Source organism: Haemaphysalis longicornis, unplaced genomic scaffold, assembly GCF_048455015.1.
Source record: "Haemaphysalis longicornis isolate Haplotype H1 unplaced genomic scaffold, Haemaphysalis longicornis Haplotype H1 scaffold_2, whole genome shotgun sequence".
NCBI lineage: Eukaryota > Metazoa > Arthropoda > Arachnida > Ixodida > Ixodidae > Haemaphysalis > Haemaphysalis longicornis.
Genome location: NW_027526295.1, coordinates 231,999,313 through 232,020,043, shown reverse-complemented (window position 1 = coordinate 232,020,043; position 20,731 = coordinate 231,999,313). Strand labels below are relative to the sequence as shown.

The 20,731-nt window shown below is 47.4% G+C and overlaps 1 protein-coding gene across 1 annotated transcript in view; it reads left to right on the top strand.

Annotated features, from left to right (window-relative positions):
• The window catches only part of LOC144168553 (neprilysin-2-like), a 147,231-nt gene that overhangs the window by 39,588 nt on the left and 86,912 nt on the right, over positions 1 to 20,731 (top strand). The window contains exons 3-4 of the mRNA XM_077697510.1: positions 6,495 to 6,718; positions 11,906 to 12,164. Of these exons, the coding sequence (XP_077553636.1) occupies positions 6,495 to 6,718; positions 11,906 to 12,164 (483 nt within the window). The remainder of the gene's footprint in view (positions 1 to 6,494; positions 6,719 to 11,905; positions 12,165 to 20,731) is intronic.

Here is a 20,731-nt window from a genome sequence, read left to right as displayed (position 1 = left end):
TTTTGTTAAAAGTAAACTTTACTACACGCTCAGTCACTGCATTACTGCGCTGACCACTGCAATTCCTTTTGCGATAGCTATACCGTATGTGTGCATTACAATCAGTATGTCATCGTACCGCCTGACCCCCGGCCATCGTTTCGTGTGTTACGTTGCGTAATCTTATAACAGATTATGCTGTTACAAAATGAAAGGGAAATTTGACGCGCGGAGCATGAGATGGATTTTTTTTTGGGTAGACGCTCTTCAATTCGCCCACAGCAGTACTCCCCTCCGGAACGAGTCGCAGTAGAAGTAATGTAGCGAGTTGGGCAGTCAGTACAAGTGCACCTTCGAAAAAAAGCAGATCTGAAAGAGACAAAACTGCAGAACAAGCAGAAAAGATGATCGCTGGGTGAATGGGATGGTACCGGCCTGCCTTTCTGCACGTGTCATCTACTTTATTACTGTATCTGCTTACAAGACAAGGTCGAGGGCTACAGTTTCTTGCTGACGGATTAAGTACACCCCTTAATAGTTTTCCCTGACATATCTGTTGTTATTTGTATCTGTAAAAAACGGAACTTGTCAACGGTACTGTCTTAAAAAACTGTCCACGGAACTCACTTCCTTCGCATTGATGACAAGTTTGGTTGTGAAATGCAGGGCAAAGAATAGTATAGAGCAATATCCACGGTTTGGTACTTTTTTTACTTATTCTGTTTTACTTACTTTTTGCGTAATGTTTTAAAACAACGTGCTTCGCCTTTTGTTTTTTGTTGTTTTCCATGTAAACAAACTTTAAAAAAAACTGGCGCATTTGATGCCCCGTGCTATATCTCTGCTCCGGGGCGCAGCTTATGTTGCAGGCCATACAGACTTATTTTAACCAGCTGGTGATATTAAACGAGGATCAAAATCTCGATAGAGGGACATTCTCGATTTCCATCTACTTCAGAAAAACGACCGTGTGGAAGGAGATCGAGGCCACTTGTGGTGAGCAGCAAACGGCTTAGCCACTGAGCAGCTCCTGCGGCCACACTTGTCAAGTATTAACAGTTTGCAGGTGTCGGACCTTTTAAACAAATTATGAAATCCAAAAAGTTTGCACACATCGGGTGTGGGCTTTCGCTGTTGCGCAGTAGAGCACTCCTGCAGTCTGATTGCTCCAATGAAGTCGCAGCTAGGGAAGGGCAAAGTCGTTCAAAGTCGTTTTCTATCCCCTGCAAGCTGCCGAGAATGACATTTCGTTTGGTCAGCTTGCACTACGCTCGCGCTTCCAGCAGCAACAGACCATTGCTACATTGGTGCTCATTCATTTCCCCTGTTGTTACATAGAGCGTGATAATGTTCAATTGCCTGGAGGGGAAAGTGCGCGAGCGGGTACGAAGTTGATGGTACGTGAAAGAAAAAAATCCTGAATTGCATTGACTGGGAAATATCAACAACGGAGGTTCGAACCGTTTCGGCATGAACCGGTAACCGTTATTTCTTTTTTCGGTTCAGTACCGGCACACACACACACACACATATATATATATATATATATATATATATATATATATATATATATATATATATATATATATATATATATATATATATATATATATATATATATATATATATATATATATATATGAAACTGCGCGGGTGTGTTTGCGTGTGTGATTGCGCGTACCTGGGGCACGACCAGCAACATTGCGGAAGCGTCGGCGTACTCCATCTGTTTACACTAGATACTTCCGCACTTGAGTGCCCGTAGAGAAGATGCTGCTGCTATAGAGCGAATGCTATGTAAATTACCTGTCCGAAGCCTCCCAAGCTTTATATTTGTCCTTTTTACATACAGTGTGATCATATATTACCAACTGGTTTGCATTTTTTTTATTCTTGTTATCAAAGCAGGTTTATCATACTCAAGCTATATTCATAGCACTAGTCGGGCATGCCGAATTCACTTCAACTTCGAGATCGACAAAATCAGTATCAAACTATGTTTGTTAAACGCAAGGAAAGATTACATAAGATAATATACAGAAACAGATTCCGAAGTCACAGGCTGCATCGGAACCCACTACTAGCGAATAGAGAGATACAAGCAGAGCAAAAGTGCACAGCAACAGTTAAGGCAAGAAGTGAAACACCCAAAGATAAATCAGGAGCTTTTTTTTTAATTAGTCAAATCCACGTTATCATAATTGCAGGAAAAAGCAAAAATTTGTGACCGGGCCTAAATGCAACGCAAAGCATTGAAGGACTTATTATACATGTCAGCTAAACTTTGAGAGCGTTGCATGTAGGCCCATTGACAAAATTTTTGATTGTTTCTGGAATTCTGCTTTGGTGGATTCAACTCATTTCGAAAGAAGCTCTTTAAAAATAAAAACCTCATAGTTATACAATACGCAATAGGCACAAAAAATTAAAAAACGGGAAATTCGTGAATATATGAATTATTGGTTGCAAGAAATTATGGCTGAAAGCACATCTAGCAAGATCATTATTGCTACAAAAAAGTTATTGTTAAAATTTAAGGTTACCAAAATATTCTTTTCAAAAATACCTATTTCTGCGAGGCCGCTCGACAAATGCGGTCGCCATTTAACATACAAACGTATGCATAAGGCTCGTCTGAATAAGCGGGAGTTATATTTCTGTTTGAAGAAACGGCCTGTGCCCTACCCTCCGTTGATTAATATTTCTCGCTTCCTTCATTGCTAGTGACGTTGTAGCCTGTACTCATGTCAGCCCTACTTGTTAAGTAAAAGTCTTTTATCGAAGAATTTACTTTTGCCGTTCATGTGTATCGCAGATTAGTTCTCTCTAAAGTCTACCTGACCGTTGGCAGTTCATTAGCAGAGCTCAACGACTAAGTCTGCGTTCGGTTCTTCCTGATAGTGAAGGCTTTCTTGGGGACGGTTCGCGAACGTAAAACGCGATATTCCTGCATTTTTCGCTTTACAGGATGAGGCAAGATGATCACCCAGCTTCACTCATGTACCATTTTTAAAGCGAAGCTATCTACGCCTCACTGATTGCGACTGTCCCGTGTCAACAAAACGCAATTCAGGAAAGCCAACTTTACACGCTTGATTTAACAAAACGAAGACTACGATGATGATGATTACGATGATGATGATAGGCGAAGGCACATCAAACACGTCAACAAAAAAGCGGTTCCTGAGGTAGGAATCGAACCTGGTTCCCTGGCGTCATGAAGCCGGCGTTCATCCGATTGCTCGACCATTCCGACATGGTCGGATTGGCGCAAGCAGTTTGGATAACTCTGACTCAGGTTGCATGCGATAAAACCTCGCGTGTTAACCATATTTGTCGTAAAAGAGGGGCTTTGATTTTCCTCCATACCATTGAGCTTGTTTCCTGCATCATATTACGTGCCATCGACTAAAACGTCACCATTTGTATTACCGCTTTGATTCCACCTGAACGCGTTCGTTCATCCCATTACTTCTCTCGATCGATGCACTTGTTTATAAGAGAGAGCGGGATCGCCTTGCACACATGCGTGAAGTGCCTGCTCCCAACATCACCTCGCATTATTGTCACGTATCATGCGGGGTATTTGGGCGCCATTTCTTTGCCAGCAGCGATCCCCACGCCGCCGGTGTTCAAAATTCTGTCCAGTCGCCGTTTTGTTATTGGAGCTTTGAGCCGACATGCGACCGTTCTGTATTAATCCCCCAATACACTTTCCCTTGCTGCTTTCAGAAACGTACGTTATCTTGATCCCACCGTTGCAAAATGCGAGAAAGCTACAGAAAAACTGCTTCCAAGCTTCTACAAAAAAAGAAAAGACTAGCCGTGAATACAGTCAGCAAGCTCAGGGTGCAAAGACACAAAAAACAATTTGCAGCTCGGGAACAATGTGACCGAACCTTTTTCGGTGGTCCCTTCCTATTTACAAGACTACATTGGGTTCCTTTGTTCACGTGCCAATACGAGATTAACACTCGATAAAGCGTGCCCACCAAACTCCCTTGTCCCAGAAGGGACAAAGCCGACGGGGATATTTCCTGTGCCGTGAGCCTTTATTTTTGTCTGTGAGCACTGCCGTTCCTGCAGGCTTTGATTAGCCGGTTTCCGAAATGGTTCTGTATTTTATATGAGAAGCATGTCTTAACGAACCCCGGGCATATTTTTAAAGACGAAAGTCTTTCTCGGGCTACTTAAACGCGAAAATTTTGGCCTATCTGTATGTATGTATGTATGTATGTATGTATGTATGTATGTATGTATGTATGTATGTATGTATGTATGTATGTATGTATGTATGTATGTATGTGTGTGTGTGTGTGCGTATGTATGTATGTATGTATGTATGTATGTATGTATGTATGTATGTATGTATGTATGTATGTATGTATGTATGTATGTATGTATGTATGTATGTATGTATGTATGTATGTATGTATGTATGTATGTATGTATGTATGTATGTATGTATGTATGTATGTATGTATGTATGTATGTATGTATGTATGTATGTCCGTCTGTCCCTTGATTCAGCCGCCAGGCCAAAAGGGAAAATCATTCTTCCCCAAGACTTTTATATAGGCAAAACATTTCCAAACCACTAAATCAGCTGGACACGTTCATACTTACCAATATTGTTCAGCAAAAAGAAAACATAAGGCATATCTGAAGCAAAACATCAATACATAAGTAGTACTTGGGCCATGTTATTTTAATTAAAAATACATGGCTTTCTGACCTTCGCGATAGGTAAATAAAAATACGTATTGAAAACAAAGTTCCAACCCAAAAATACAGAAAGTATCCTCTAGCGGCATTCCAAAATATCCAACCGTTTCTAAAGGTTCCGCTAGATTGCCGCGAGCAGTGGAACGTAGATTTTTTTACATGAGCAAACCTCCACCACCATGTTTTTCGTGAGAGGGGAGAGACGGCAGGGGAAGTGCATGAGAGGTGGGCAGGAAATAAAAAAAGAGGCATTTACTTGGCAGAGGCGACAGAAGACTATTGTCTTTCGATGACATTTGCAGCGAAGCGAGTATATACGCGACCAATTTTTTGGAGTCATTTTTCGAACGTCTTATTTTTAAGGTGGCCTTTCTTAGGCTGGATAAGTAAAATCTGTCTGTCTGTCTGTCTGTCTGTCTGTTTGTCTGTCTGCAAGCCATTGGGGAACCAACTTGGTCGCCCTCAACCAGCCTGTGACCCATAATTACTAGTCACCACCGTCATCAGCAACTAAACTCTGAGCTACTAGTGAGCCATCGGTAACTGGGTCACGTGATCCACAGATATGTCACCAGAACCAGGGACCAACAGCATACCAATGACACAGCAGTGGCCCACACTGGGTCACTGACAAGCCATTAGTTGCTAGTGGCGTTTCAAATAGAGTCCCTCCGTATGGACCAACTAGCAACCTGTGACGCACAAATTACTGGTGACGTCACCTGTTTGCGGCCTACCTGTCACCGGATTGTGAGCAGCAGAGTCACTGGTGAACGCCGTGCCAAAGCAAAAGCACCGTCCTCGAAGCCTGCAGCTCCTATGCATTACCGACTTTGCCGCGTGTCCACTGGGGAAAATGTCGAACCTAAAAATGAATTATTGTATAGCCAGCGAAATAGGAAATCAGCAGCCTAATTAGGAAGTGCGGCAGGTATATCGCTGCGGGACCAGAAACACTACCGTCTTTCGAAATTATTTGCAGCACACCAAGCGCATTCACGACCATATATATTTTTAGCATATCATATTCCGTCGCTTGTTTTTTTTGTTTTTTTTAACAGACTTCAGCTTACAATAAACTGACGGTAGCAAGAAACGCGTCGGCCGCAAGACTTTGTATCAAGACGATTAACGTATATAACAACCTTGTCGACTAGTAGCACTGGTGGCGGGGCTTATTCATCAGAACTGCTTAACGCGAAGGAAACCTTGGCTACATTTAACACCCAGTAACTGGGCATGTATGTGGTTAGCTGCGTTCTACTAATTAAATATGCACATTGGTTTCTGTTTTACAAGCTCGTATTAAAAACCCTTGCAAGTTCCCAGCGCCAGCTAAGCAACAACGGCGGCGTTCCGTGGAGAGCCAAGGGGGCGCTACGTAATGATCAGAACACGCCAGCACCGGCGGCACCTGTCTGCCGAGGGCAATCTCACAGAAGGGCCATAGATAGCTTCCCTCTAAAGCATTAGCAGATAAGTACTTACTAGAGTGTACTGCATCAAGACGGCAAGTTGGGCGAGTTAGTACGGGTTCATGATGAAGAAAACAACCAGCGCAAGAAAGACGAGGAGAAGGGGCCACAAACACAGCGCTGCCTTCCTTGTGATTCCTCGTATCCTTCCTCGCCCTCGTCCTTCTTGCGCTGGTTGTTTTCTTCATCACTTCCTGGAGGTTGTGCGAAGCTGTTTTGCCACCTAACTGGGAAGGGTAACGACGACCAAGATGCGGCCTTTCTCCAAGCAAAGGGCGCGTTTCGCTCAGGTTCCCTCGCTCATGTGCCTTGCAGGGGACATGAGGCAGTTGACGGTGGTCGAGTACGCTGGGGAAGCCCTACGCTACTGTCTGATGACCTACGTGCTCAAGCTTGACGACCTGACGCCCTTCCACACGGTGCTCCAGGAATACCCTTTCACCTGGCCCCGCATCGAGTTAGGGGTGCGCTTCGACATCCTCGACCTGGCTGTCTCCCTGGCGCTCAAGTGGGGCGTGCCCGTGCTCTTCGACATGGAGGTACACTACTCAACGGGCGCCGAACGAGAATTTAATTCTGGCTACAAGTTTAGTGGCGTTCTCCTTCCTTCGTGGGTGTGAGGAAGAAATGCATTCGGAGTGAGAGACAGGAAAAAAAATAAATAAAGCCGTTCCACCCACTGTGAAAGCTCTCGCAAGTGCAGAGCAATGATTCGCCATAATGGGCTGTACTGCCGTTATCGGCTCACTGTTACCATCCCATGCAATTCAAATTCCCGCCTTCGCAGTGCTCGCGCGCCCCCTGCCTGAAACTGCGCCAGCGGGAGTTCTGTTCTTTTTGTGCTTGCTTTATTTTTGCATGCTGGAGCCTTTGTGCAGCATTTCAAACAAGCCATTTTCTTCTTGCGTGTGAGCCTTTCTGTGTCATTTCGAACGCGCCATTGTTTTCTTGCGCGGCCGCTTGTTTTGCTCACTATCATAAAAACCAACCCAACGAGCGTTCCTAACTATATAAACGCGGGCGCTGCCGATTAATTACGTATATTTTGCCTCCAATGTACCTATAGTTTTCTTTGCACTAAACAACGGGGAGATTTAGGACAAGTGCCAGTGGTTCACGAGTTTCGAACGCTGATGAGTATATAAGCCTCTTGGCTTTCGAAGCCTCTGGGGTTCGCCGCAAACGACAGCGTTACCACGGGACTCCCTGCTGCTCTACTTGCGTCCAACGACTGAGCTACGACGACAGGGCGATCTGCACTTAATAAAGTCTGCGGGCAGCGCTGTAAAGTGCACAGTTAGGTGTCCTTGGTTCTGACCTTAGTGACAGCTCTTCGGCGCATAACCTCGACACATGTGTACACCAAAAAAGAGCTCTCTAATAGTTTAACGGAATGCAGGAATTCAATATGCTCACAGGATGTCGTGCACCGTCCGAAGAGCACTGAGAAGGTTACGCACAAGGAAATTTGAAAGACTGCAAGAAATTTTGATACCATGGAAGACAAAATGGTTGTATGCGAGCTGATACGAGGAAGTTAGAGCCGTATTCTAAATTTTGGTCCCCATTTGTTTTCGTAAATCTATTTTCGTTTTTATAAGGACCCTGCAACATTTTTTCAACTTTTTTTGTAACCCTTAAATGCTTGCAAAACGTAATCACCCAACACACCCAGTACTTAGATTAAGGGGTCGCAAAGTACCTAAGAAAAATTACTGCTCTATGCCCATTAGATAAATTGAAAAAAGATTTGTTAAATTGAAAAAAGATTTTTTTCTGTCTTTCCTCGACCGCACAAATTACGTCACTTAAGGCCACGTAGCAGAAGTCGGCCAGTTTTCCTACAGTTGCAGCAATGAACGTATTTCCCCAGCAAGTTCAAAAATAAAGCCATGGAAACAAAGCAGAAAGGGAGGGCGCATCTGCTGCGACGAGCAAATCACGCAGTGCCGCTCCGTGCTGGCGATAGTTGTAGCTGTCGCAGTGCTTCCAGATGCGAAGGAAAAAGTGAAAATGCTTATCGAAAGTGTTGCAGGGTCCCTTTAAAGGGCTGAGTTACCTGTTACCTTTACTGCGTACATTTCAATTTATTGGTTTTTACGCATGCACCAATCTGCATCTGGGCTGTAAGGCACGCCGTAGCGAAAGGCTCCGAATTGATTTAGACCACTTTGGTGTCTCGAAATCGCGACAAACCGAAATTTCGACAAACCGGCGCCTTTGTTTTTCGCCTCTATCAGAACAGCGCGCGGCGCGGCCGAGATCGAATCCCCGTTTTTGTTTTTAGCAGCACAACAACTTAGCCCCTAAGCCACTGCCGGGGGTTTGCAGCAGAATTCAGTGCGGTAAACAATGTAACTGTTCTCATATGCATGTCCGTAAGAATCGGAGGAGTGCTTACCGTGCAGTTATTCCGTTACTACGTAAACTGTAATGGTAACTGGATATGAGCCATTGCATAGGAATACGTTTTTCAGGACAAATACAGAAGGAAATGCAAGTTGTTGGACATAAACTACGCACATTCGCTATGATGCGCGAGAGCATTATATATACGAAGTCTTACGTAACCAAGTAACCAAAAAACCGCTGAGCTAGAATGGTGTATGCGTGCATTACAAGGGTAAGCTATATGTATTGAGTGATTTAGTACTGTTGTCAGTTAATGTTTCTTTTCTATATGGTTTCTACGCAAGGCACACTATTTATAGTGAGCTCACATTGTTCTTCGGTTCCTGTATTGAGTGATATATCTGTTCAGTAACTATTTTTTCTTTCCCTTTTCTTTTCCTTCTGTTGTTATTTTTGTTTTTCTTTTTGTTTTTCTTTTGTTTTGTTTTTACATTCTTTGAATGGCGCAAGGGATGCCATATTTCTACGCGGCTAATTATTTTTTATGTATACTGTGGAACACGATTGTACGCTAGTGCCAAAACGGAGGCCCGCAGCTCCGTCAAGCTGTCCTTGATATAGCTTTTTCTGCCGGCCTCCGGCGTTGTGTTGCCAATGAAGTTCATTGTTCATTGTGTGTCGAGTGTTTATTAGTATTCGCCCAAGTCAGCGCGCAGGTGGGTGAAACGTGTTAATTCGAAACACACTTATAAACTTTCGCATCATGGGTGCTGTTCCAGAAGGCCCGAGATCGAACGAAACTCGGGAGACACGAGCGAGATGGAATGACTAAATCTTGTCTTCTGGGCCCCAGGGATTCCCTAATCTGTGTAGCCATCGACTGGCTTTGGCCAATCTCGTAACCAATCACCATAAGTGGCACGTGCCGTAAGTGGGCTTGAAGTGGCTTTTTAGACGCCAAGTGCGGAATTCTAAATTGATCCGTTTCAAAAATTCCCATTTTACGACTATTTTAATCGTGACGTACTTGCGAGGTCTCTGACCAATGACATGCGCATAAACCGACGCCCCGCCTTTCTTGTGCTGCGTAACTCCTGGGGCGGTATTCTCGTGTTTTGTCCGCTTTGTGGCGGTCTCGAAGGCGTCCGTTTTGAGCAAGCCCCGACTGGCTAAAAGCGAACACCCGGACGCGACGCCATGCAAGCACGGCGGAGCTATGAGCCGTGGTTTCTCGGCGCAGACGATTTGGAGCAGACGATGTTTCGTCACCTTATTGTTGGTTCACTGGCGGAACAATAAGCACATAAAAGAAATTTTAAAATAGGTCTAGTCATTTCAAATAAATTTAAAAGAACAGTTGCGCAAAAGTCAACCCAAAGCCCGCCTACAACTGGCAGTAAGTCACAATAAAACGGACGCAAAACGGACAAACACCAGAATACCGCCCCTGATCGTCTGCTTTCAGCCAATCAGGGCTCGCTCGAAATGCACACCTGGAAACGGACATGTAATGAAAAATAACTGTGAATTCCGCCCCTTTTGAACTTCTGGGGTTATCTAGAAACGGCCATTATTCAGCTTCGCGAAGTGGGCGTCGACGTTGGCGCTAGGTGCTTGCACGGGCACACGCAATATAACGTCACACTTCGTGCATTCTTTCGGGTACTTTTTTACGCTCCTAGGCGGTTTCATGGGCCCGCCGTTGTCCGTCAGAGCATTTTGTTGTAGGTGCCGTCCGCTTTCAGTGTGCATGGGCAACGCTTGGTGGCTGCACGTTTGTTTGTTTGTTTGTTTTTGTGTAGGACCTTTTGTTGTGTGGGTAGTGGTCGCTTGCGAATCCCTCTTTCGACTGCCACACCTGAGATCAGGATACAAAACCGCTTACAAAACGATTCGTCACCCCTGCGCAATTTCATCCCGCCACACCAATCTTGCTTTTGTTACTTTGCCGCTCTTGCGTTGCCTGGCGGCAATATTGCGAACACTGAGTGAGGTCGCCGGGGAATGCGTTCGCATTAAATATTTTCGCCCTCACGTTGAGATGCCAGCCGTTACATCAAGGCGGCTTTCACAACGAGAGTGCGTAACTACGCATAAAGCCATGATGGGCAATTTTGGTTACGACCAGGGTTAAATTATGGTAAGGTGTTTGAATTCGTAGTAAGTGTAGACGAAAGAAAACAAATAAATTACCCAGTGCTTTCCCGAAGATCCCCAGAAAGTCAAGGTGGCTGCAGCCGGTGTGGGTCTAGGGAATGCAGTGTGTGTTCAAATATTTAAAAATTTGGGAGAATAGAGCGGGAGAATACGAGGAGACCCGAACGAAACAGCCCAAAGGTTATCCATCAACCTATGCGTGCCCAGACACCGTGCCCCCGTAATTGGAGCGATAAAACTGGAGCCGAAACTGTTATATTACTAGTGCGATTTGAATTGCCCGAACATCCGCTTGGGGGTGTCTACCTGCCGAGGTAGCTCATTGTCTAAGGCGGCTGGGCCCAAGAAAACGGTTTTACCCTGGCACCGCAGCCGTTTGTCTGATGGAGACGAAAACGAAAACGCCCGTCTGTCGAGACTCTTGCGTACGTTAAAGGTCCTCAGTTAGTGTAAATTTTTCCCAAGCCCTCTACGGCGGGCCTAATAGCCCAGGGTTTTTTCAGGGCGTTAATACTCCTCCCTCCTTATGTTTCCCCTATATTTCTTTAAAACACTAGGGGCCGCCGAGGCAGTCTCGGACCCGGCAAATGAGAAGCTACGGGCTCGTAGAAAACAATCATCCGGGTGGTCTAGACTGGAACCATTAAACAATCTGGTGCAATTATTGGCCGCAGTGCTGTATACCACGTGGCCGTGACGTGAGCGGTGCATGCAGCTTGTGCAGCGTCTCATTTTGAGCTGTGTATTTTTTTTTTCTTTTATGGTTGTCTTTTTTTTTACAACACGGTATTTTTAGCTAAGGCATGGTGGTTGCATTTTATATTTCGTTAAACCAACACGTGTTTTTTTTTCTCATACAGCAGTTAATCTTTTTTTTTTTTTCGTAAATGGCTCGACCTTATACACCTGCCCATTCTCACCTTATTATGGTTGTTTGTGGCTTGTTTTTGCTCTAATAACATTATATTTCCTTTTTACATGTCAAACCCATCGCCATTGCACCTTGGCAGTGCAACAAAAAACTAATTTTTTTAAAACCGTCAATGTGTAAATACGAGGAAAACAGGTTGTATAACGACAAAGTCCCCTTTTTACGCGAGCTTTTCACCACATTGCCACCTTTGCTGCGCTCAGCGGCACTACATTTTTGCGACGTCACGCTCGCTGTGAAGTTGGCCTGGAGCAAAAGAATCGTTGCTGTCACGGCTTGCTCCCAGGTGACCACTGACCTGCGCACCGACAACAACATGGTGCTCCGGCTGGCCCGGAGCGACCCGCTCCAGGACTGGATCGGCCAGTGGTTCCAGAAGGGCGGCCCGAACATGTGGGCCATGACTCTGCCGCGCACCTTCGATCCGAACGTCGACCACGCCTTCATCACCGAGAGGGTGCTCGAGGCCTGCGTGCAGGCCCTCATGCTGCTCATCACTGGCAAGACGCAGGACGTCTCAAAGCCCGCCTACGTCACGATCGGCGGTGAGCGCGCGTGTGTCCAGAACCTCTGATAGTGCGCACTCAGGGCAGGGAGGCCTTCTCGTTGAGGAATTGACATCGCGATGAACCGGAACGCAAGGAAGAGGAAGTGGGTGCTTCCTTGTCCTTTTGTCCGTTGCTTGGCGCTGCTTTCTCACCGAGATTATGAACCAGCTAGCCCTATCTCATCCCCTTAGTACAGGCTTGATTCGTTGTCTTTTTCTGGAAAGGTTGTCTTGCGGCGTTGGCGGACGAATGTGCACAGGTAGATGAACTTTCTCTTAGAGTCAACATAAAGGCAGCGCCAGCCCCAGAATTCTTCCTAGCCGATCCTTTTCCCTACTCGGACATATTGGATCGTGCTGTACAAGAACGACTACATGGAAATCTTGTTTTTAAAAAAATGGAAGCCGGTATAAATAACGCGCAATTTGATAGCCTAAACTCGTCGTTCAGCAAATCGTAAGAGGTTTGAGGCTAAAACTGTATACACATAACAGAATAAGCGCCGTATTGTATTGACGTTCAGTCAATCAGCTAGGAAAGTCAAGCGCAAGGTGGGAAAGATACACATGAAACAATAGAATTAGATTTCCTGGATCGCTAGTAGACATATTTTGCATATAAGTATGAAGGTTCAAAAAGCTCAGCAAGTGGTCTTATTGCTCAGAAACGTTCTCATGCATGTCTCTGGCAAGACACTTTTGGTTTAGTTCGCCGATGTACTAGACAGGGGCATCTTTAAAGGGACCCTGCAACACTTTTTTTCAGCTGTTTTTGAAATCTTAGATGCTTGCAGAACGTAGTCGCCCATCACACCCAGTGCTTAGACTGGGGTCGCAAAGTACCTCAGCCAAAAAGTACTGGTCTATGCACATCAGATAGCTTGTAAACTCGCTGAAAAGATTTTTCTCTTTTTCCAGGTCTTGACGTCCTTCGACGGCTCGAATTACTTCACTAAGGCCATGTAGCGGCTGTTGGCCGCTTTTCCTTCAGTTTCAGGAATGAACGCTTTTAGATAGCACATTTAAAAAAAGCCACAAAGACAAAGCAGAAACGGAAGGCGCATCTGGTGCGGCGAGCAAATCACGCAGTGCCGCTCCGTGCTGGCCATAACTATAGCTTTCGCAGTGGTTCCAGACGCGAGGGAAAGAGTGAAAGCGCTTATCGAAAGTGTTGCAGGGTCCCTTTAAATGTCAACACCTAAAAATGTTATTCGCGGATCTCAAAGATGGAAAACAGTATTGTATGAAACTTCGTTACTTAGGCCGCGGCCGATGAATTAAGAGTTGCAAGGTGCGACCTGAACGGTCAATAAGGCGACAAAGTGATTTCATGGTTTTGCGTACGCTCGCTAAAGCGCTCCTGAATGTGGCTGGCTGCACCTGGCTGTATTTCTTCGTCACTGAGAATCAAAACAACAGGGTTCCGGCCACAACGTTTACAGCGTTGCTCAGTTGCATATAACACCTCTGAAGTATCGGTCATGTTGAGTACAACCAAATAAATTGCTAATAACCAATGTAAAATGCTTCAAAGGTTCACCACGGCGTCTACTCAGCTTTGTGCGAGGTAAGCTTATATTACAGTTATTTTAAAAGGTCTTTCGCATTCGTAAGAGCGTCCGTCCGCTTGGAAGTGCCTGTTCGCGGACAGCATCAAAGACTGCGTGCCAGGAAAAAACGAGATTATTCAGGTATTTTCCAAACTGGTTTATCTAACAAATCCTGCACGAGAAAAGGCATACGTACGGTGGCTAAAACCAGTTGCGACAGAGCACGCATTACCTAACACGCTTCTTTGTGCAGAAGACCCTTGTTTCACCGAGAAGCTAGCCATATTCTTAGCTGAGTGTAGAACTCCGCCCCACCGGCCTCCTTACTTTTTCTTCACCGTTTCACATTTGTTCAGAAGGGATTACCCGTTACTTAGGGTATTACAACAGCTCGGTTCAAAGGTGGTAAAATATTCTGCTTCGGCTGCAGCTCTACTCTTTCTGGGTTCTTGATTTCACACCAGGATTACGCTAGAGAGCTTCGTGGTTCAAAGCCGAGACTTTTACTGCAAAACTTTATACGTCTACCTCCCAACGGTTTCGTCTCCGTTGGCAAAAACGCCAAGCCGATAACAATACGCTTATATATTGCATGTTTCGCCCTTCCACTGGTTTTACGTTACTGGTGATGGCCCCGGATATTTTTATTGTAAATAAATATAAAAATTTCTTGAGATGCCGCCGATGCCTCGGCCCTCGAAATTCTTTAGAGGATTGCGACAAATGGGGCCAAGGAAGAACGGGTGAATGACCTTAACAGGGTTGCTTTGGAGAGTATCAAACATAAGAGAACAAACTTGGACCAAAGACATCATAGCTATATTGAAGAGGGAAAAGAAGGGCTTTGGCTGGGCACGTGATTCGGAGAATCGGCAAGCTGTGAACGATCAGGATGGCTTCTGAGAGGCGAAGGCAGAAGTAGAAGAACTCCGTTAATCAGAAACGTCGGAAGCAAACTAGGGACCGTGGCGTAGCAAGATAAACCGGCTGGAAGGATATGGAAGCGGTCCTCGTCCTTCAGTGGACGCAAACAAGATGATGATCAACATCATCATCACCATTACAATACAACACCGGACCCCACTTTTAGCGTGAGAGCACAAGGCGCACCACGTCGTAAAATCGCGTCTGTTGTTTTATTAGAGAGGGAGCCTGTCATATCAAAGTTGTGCTTTTCTGGTGGAGGCGAACAGCCAAAACGCCCGTGTGTCCAGCTGCAGCCGCACTTTAAAGATCCCCAGGTGGTAAAAAAATTCCCCCGCATTTCCCCGAGGGGGAGAATGTGAAAGTGCGAATGCACGGTTGTCGGCCCGCTTGCGGCGCTTGCGCTCGGCCCCCGCAGCCCACCGCCTCGCCGCCTTCTCTTCCATCTCTTCCATCGGGTTTGTAGTATCACGTGTACACCACGCAGTTATCAAGCCGCTATAACGCCGCTGAGTCGCCAACGCACGCCGCTGACGACGTAGTTTGAATGCGTTAAAGATATAAGGCGCGTTACTAACACTGATATCAGCGTCGCGTCCGTGGCTTCAACCACGTTCAACCACGTCGACTCTCGCCCTCCATAGCGAGTGGAGACCTATGACGTGGACGCAGTCACGGAGAGGCGGGTGCTCCGAGGCCGCCTCCAAGAACCTCAAGTTCATCCAGGTGAGCTGCCAGTACGTGTCGAAAGAGCACTGCAGCTCGTCCCAGAAATACGACGCCGTGTTGCACTCCACAAAGACGTGCTCTGCCGTCTCCCTCCTTCCACACAACAAGCAGTTGGTCCCTCCGGGAAGAAAGAAGCCCCTCTCCCCCTGTCTTGCCTTAGTGGGTAGAACTGCGTGAAAGCGGAAGAAGAAATCCTTCGAACCAGTAGGAATGGGGAGCTTCCGCACTCGCCGGAGGACGTCACTTTTCATGCGCCCTAGAGGTGGTGAGCGATACATGGGGGGTGGAAGGATCTGTTCCACCAGGTCCCAGTACAACTTCTTCGGGGCCACTGCGCACAGGTACTCCCAAGAGAACAGTCCCTGCAAGAGGGCAACCGCTGCCGCCACTTCTTTGTAAAAGCCCGTTGCCCGGTTAGTATGTGTAAACTCCGCTGTTGTTGGCAGCCAAGGGGCCAAATGTGAGGAGCCTACGTTTTGCAGAGCAGCCCGAAGGAAACCGTCACGACGATCCCGGAAGAACAAAAGGGGGATTTATGGCGCTCGTGTTTTATTCGACCCCGCATATCGGGCTTTAGTTCCACATGAAAGGAGTAGCATATGTAGTTGGATGTCTCTTGCAGGGTTTCTGAAGGCACGGTAAGTCCTCATTCCCACAGCCGTTTTTCACCCCGTCACGTCACCGTCACGTCACCGTCTTCCGTCATGGGCGCCGTTTTTCGGCCGATTTCTCGCCGAAAACGGTGCGACGGTGACGGGAGGCCGAGCTCTACGTTCCCGTCACGTCAACGTGACGGGACCATGCCCCGCGCTAAACCAGCTAATCAGAAAACAAATTTTTACGGCTAAATTTAGCGAAAAGTGAGCACAAACCATTTTCTTTACTTCTCATATTAAAAAGACATCCCCCTCGCGAGGGGCACGATCAAATGCACAGCATTTCCGAGGGGGTGCGCCGGCAAGTCGTATCTCTTGATTGCGGGACCCGTGTCGCCATCTTTTGGAGGCGCGGGACAACTTGTGGCGCTTTCGAAACAAACGAGAAATGAGTGAAGGATATAAGGCGCGTTCGGTGCGTCGAAATGTGTGTCGGTTTCGTGGCTCGGTCGGTAGGGCGCCGGGCACCTTGCGTTCCGCCCGCGGCGTCATGGGTTCGAAACCGGGCGCCGGAAACTGGTATTTTATTTCTTCCTGGCTGCGGACTACGACAAGGCGCGCATGCGGACTACGACAAGACGCGCATGCGGACTACGACAAGGCACGCCAACGCCGCGTGACATTGTGAGTTACTAAAATGCTATGCATTTAAAAAACGTTGCACTGTCAGCTTGAGCTCCACGTTAACAAGCCCGAGGCCACCCGCTTCCGGACTCCAGAAAATGTTAGTGCGACGCATAGGCTCGTAGGTGGATCGCCAGATGAATACTGCGAACAGCCGGTGGAGCTTGGCCACTGAGCCTGCGTCGATGGTCGATACTCTGGCCACGTACAGGACGGCTGGGTATAACACGGCATTGCAAACATGTGCCCTTGAGAAAAAGGAGATGTGTCGCGCTCGCCAGGGCTCCAACTTCCCACCCGCGGCTGCCAGCTTTGACTGCCAGCGGGGGGCAATGGCTCGGCCGCAGTCCAGGTTGACTCCAAGGTAGCGGGTGATGGCCTCCCTCCATCGGACTCCGTAGAGCTGTGGTGGTTTGGTGGGCCATTCACCTAGCCATGCTCCCTCGCACTTAGAAAGATTCAGCTGAGCACCCGAAAACCGACATAATGATTGCGCGAGCGCGACGATCTCCCTCACCTGTTCTTTCGACGAACATACGAACGCGACATCATCCGCGTAAGCCAGGACTCTTAGTTCTTCGTCGCCGAGAACCAAGCCTTTGACTGACTTCGATGCCATTGCCATTCTGCAAAGTGGCTCTATATATAATGCAAACAGAATCGGGGACATGGGGCAGCCCTGCCGGACCGACCTTCTCACGGCGATGAGGCTCCCCACCTCCCCGTTCATAATGATGCTGGTGGTGATTTCAGTATAGCAGATCTTGATCCACTCCACCATTTCGTCCCCTATCCCGCACCGATGGAGGAGCATCAACAGAAAGGCATGATCTACTTGGTCGAAGGCCTTTCTGAGGTCGAGTTGCAAGACAGCAAGGGGAAAAAACCCTGACTCCGCCACCTCACAGACAGTCCTCATGCGGTGTAGATTGGTGTTGATAGAGCGGCCTCTGAATCCGCATGTCTGATGTGGTCCCACCACACTACTGAGGGCCTTCTCGAGCCGTCTGGACAGTATTCGGGATAGGATTTTGTAGTCTGTTGATAGTAGACTGATAGGCCTGAAATCTTCAACACTGGGTGCCGTATCAGGAGACGTTTTTTTCGGTATTAGGACCAAATTACTGCTCCGCATTGAAGGTGGCAGCAGCTTTGTGTTTTTGATGTTTTCGAATACCGACGCCAAGACTGGGCTGATCTCCTCTCGGAATACCTGGTAGAACTCCGAAACGATCCCATCCGGCCCCGGTGACTTATTCTTTGGCAGTTCCTTTATAGCGCTTTTGACTTCTTCGACCGTGATGGGGTTGTTTATGACGGCCCTAACGTCCTCTGGGACCTTGGGCAGCTCATCGAGGACATCCGGCGGAGGAACATCGGGAACAGCGCGCGAGAACAGCTTCTCGTAGTAGTCGCCGAAGGCAGCCGCCACCTCCCAGCTCCCACGAGCGAGCCCACTAGGGTGGTTGACCTCGGAAATCGCTTTAGTGGCAGTCCTTGCCCGCTCGAAAGCACCAAAAAGTTTCGACGGCTGTGCCTCGGCCACCACTCGCTGCTCTCTACTCCGCACAAGAGCCCCCCAGTACCGCTTTTCCAGCTCAGTTCGGATCTCCTCTTTCACGCTGCGAATGTCCTCCGAGAATTCCCCCGGCCTCTCCTCGTCCGCTTCCACAAGAGAGCGTAGGCACTCCGTGAGTCGACTTAATTTCGCCTTTCTGTCTCTCGCTTCCTGTCGTCCGATTGTGATTGCTGCATTTTTTACCCGTTTTTTAAAGCACTCCCAGGCGACCCCATCGATGGGTGCAGCATTGATTGCTTCAATTTCACCTCTTATGCGATCAGCGAAGGCCGCGTTATCGAGGACCGTAGTGTTCATCAGCCAACGGCTGCCAACCCCTCCCTTGATTTCGCGCTCAGTTCTAATGGTACATGTTACCAAACCGTGGTCCGAGAAAGCAACAGGGGTGACGGCGTAGTCAGTCACTAACGGCAGCGCATCCCCCGTCAAGTACACCCGATCTAAGCGAGCCCGTGACGTGCCACGCCATCTGGTGTAGCGGGAAGTTGACCACCCACGCTGGAGGGCGACGTCGTTCAGGTCACCCTCTCGAAGGACTGCTTTCAAAACACGCGCCGAAGCGTCCGCCACGCCCCTAGCACCTGCGACGTGGTTGAATGTGCCGAAAGCCCGCGGCCGGCGTGGAGGCACTTTGTACAGAAGGCGCAGTGAGCAGTGGCCGCCCTTGACGGGCCCGATTCAGACACTGAGCTTCGCGACTCACTGGCGCGGGGCTCACGAGCCCTCATGGAGTTTAAAGTAGAGCAGCAAAGGAGATGGGACTTGATCTGAGGGCCGGTAGCGCGACAGCACCATGGGCCACTTCTGCTCACTAACGACTTTTCTACATAACTTCTACGCCCAACCCCTTGCCCCTACTTCATTACCGTATACTGTAAACAAATGACACCACCGCCCATTTGTAAGTGTTTCTAACAGGAACCACGCCGGCACTACGTGGCTTTGCTGGCACTGCCTACTAATGGTTTTCACTTCCCTGTCGAAACACGCTGAATTTTGTCTTGGCTTGTACGTTCCCGAACGCGATCATTTGTCTGTGTGAGCATAGCATGTTACACTGTTCTCTGAAACTTCAGTAACCACTTCATCTGGCCCTGTTTGTATATTTGTAAATAAAGTTACTGTTACAAAAAAAAAAAAAGTCGCGTCCGTGGCTTAGTCGGTAGAGCGTCGCGCTGCGGCCGCAAAGTCCTCGGATCGAAACCTGGCGCCGGATGCTGTTTTTTTTTATATAGAGAGGAGGACTGCGGACGCCGCCGCCGCCGGCGGTGGAAGGTTTGGGGTCGCTTATAAAGTGCATTCGCACTTAAAATTAAACCGGCGCCTTCCACTACGGAGCGCCTTATGGACGGCCCAGGTGTAGCTTCGGCGGAGTTAACGTTTATTTATTTATTTATTTATTTATTTATTTATTTATTTATTTATTTATTTATTTATTTATTTATTTATTTATTTATTTATTTATTTATTTATTGTGGTGTTTAATGCGGCGACAGAAGCTTTTCTGCGCTTTCCTTTATTTCTTTTTGTTTCCCGCAGCGTTAACTCGTTCTGCCGCTACTGAAGCTCTCCTCAGCACAAATTGAAGTGTCTCAAGCTGAAGCGCTGCTTACTTTTTAGCCATGGTGCCTCAGGAGCTGCTCGCTACTCTATTTTCGACAGCCGTAGGCGTCATGCTACCGGACGCTACATTACAACACGAACCTCCGGTAGACGGTAGACATTATATAAACGCAATTTTATGCGGAACGCACCACTACAGTGTGCCTCATGTGAAACACAGTGCAGAGATGCGCTATAGCTCGGCAGCAGCTTTTGCTCGCCATTCCGTGATTTGATTTCAAGTTACAGCTTCTTGGTGGACGTTTTCGACATTGCTTTATTCAGTTTGGAAGTGGTATTTCCATGTTTTAATACTCCCGTCTCCTCGCGGCAAGCCATCACATGATGCAACAGTTTGCGCGCTGCTTTTTCTTTCACTGGTGGTATGGCCCCTAAAATTGCCTGTCTACATTATAAGATTAGGACGGTATAACCCCGAAAGTCTGGCTGCGTTTCAGTAAGAACTTATGCATCCGCAACGTGACGCCTCAGCGTCTACGACGCACGCTTGGTGGAATGCCTTGATGATGAATACGAGGTTTAGCGCGCCGAAACTACGCAGGTTAGACGCGCCGTGGTGCCTCATGATTAAATTTGACCACCTGGGGATCTTTAACGTGCGCCGAAATCTCGAAAACACTGGCGCTTTTGCTTTTCGCCTCGATCAAAAAATCGTCCTCTGCGGCTGGGAATCTAACCCACGTCCTTAGGCTGAGCACCACAACGACTTATGGCGGGATGCCTTATCGATTGCTGCCCCGTTCCCCATAGATGCATGCTTGCTATTTGCGACGAACGCGTGGCTTAGCCTAATTTGTGCCGGCAGTGTACGTCATTTGTCAAGCTGGCACCCATCCAGGAAATAATTTTTCTACATGGTGCGCCACATTAATTTTGTTTA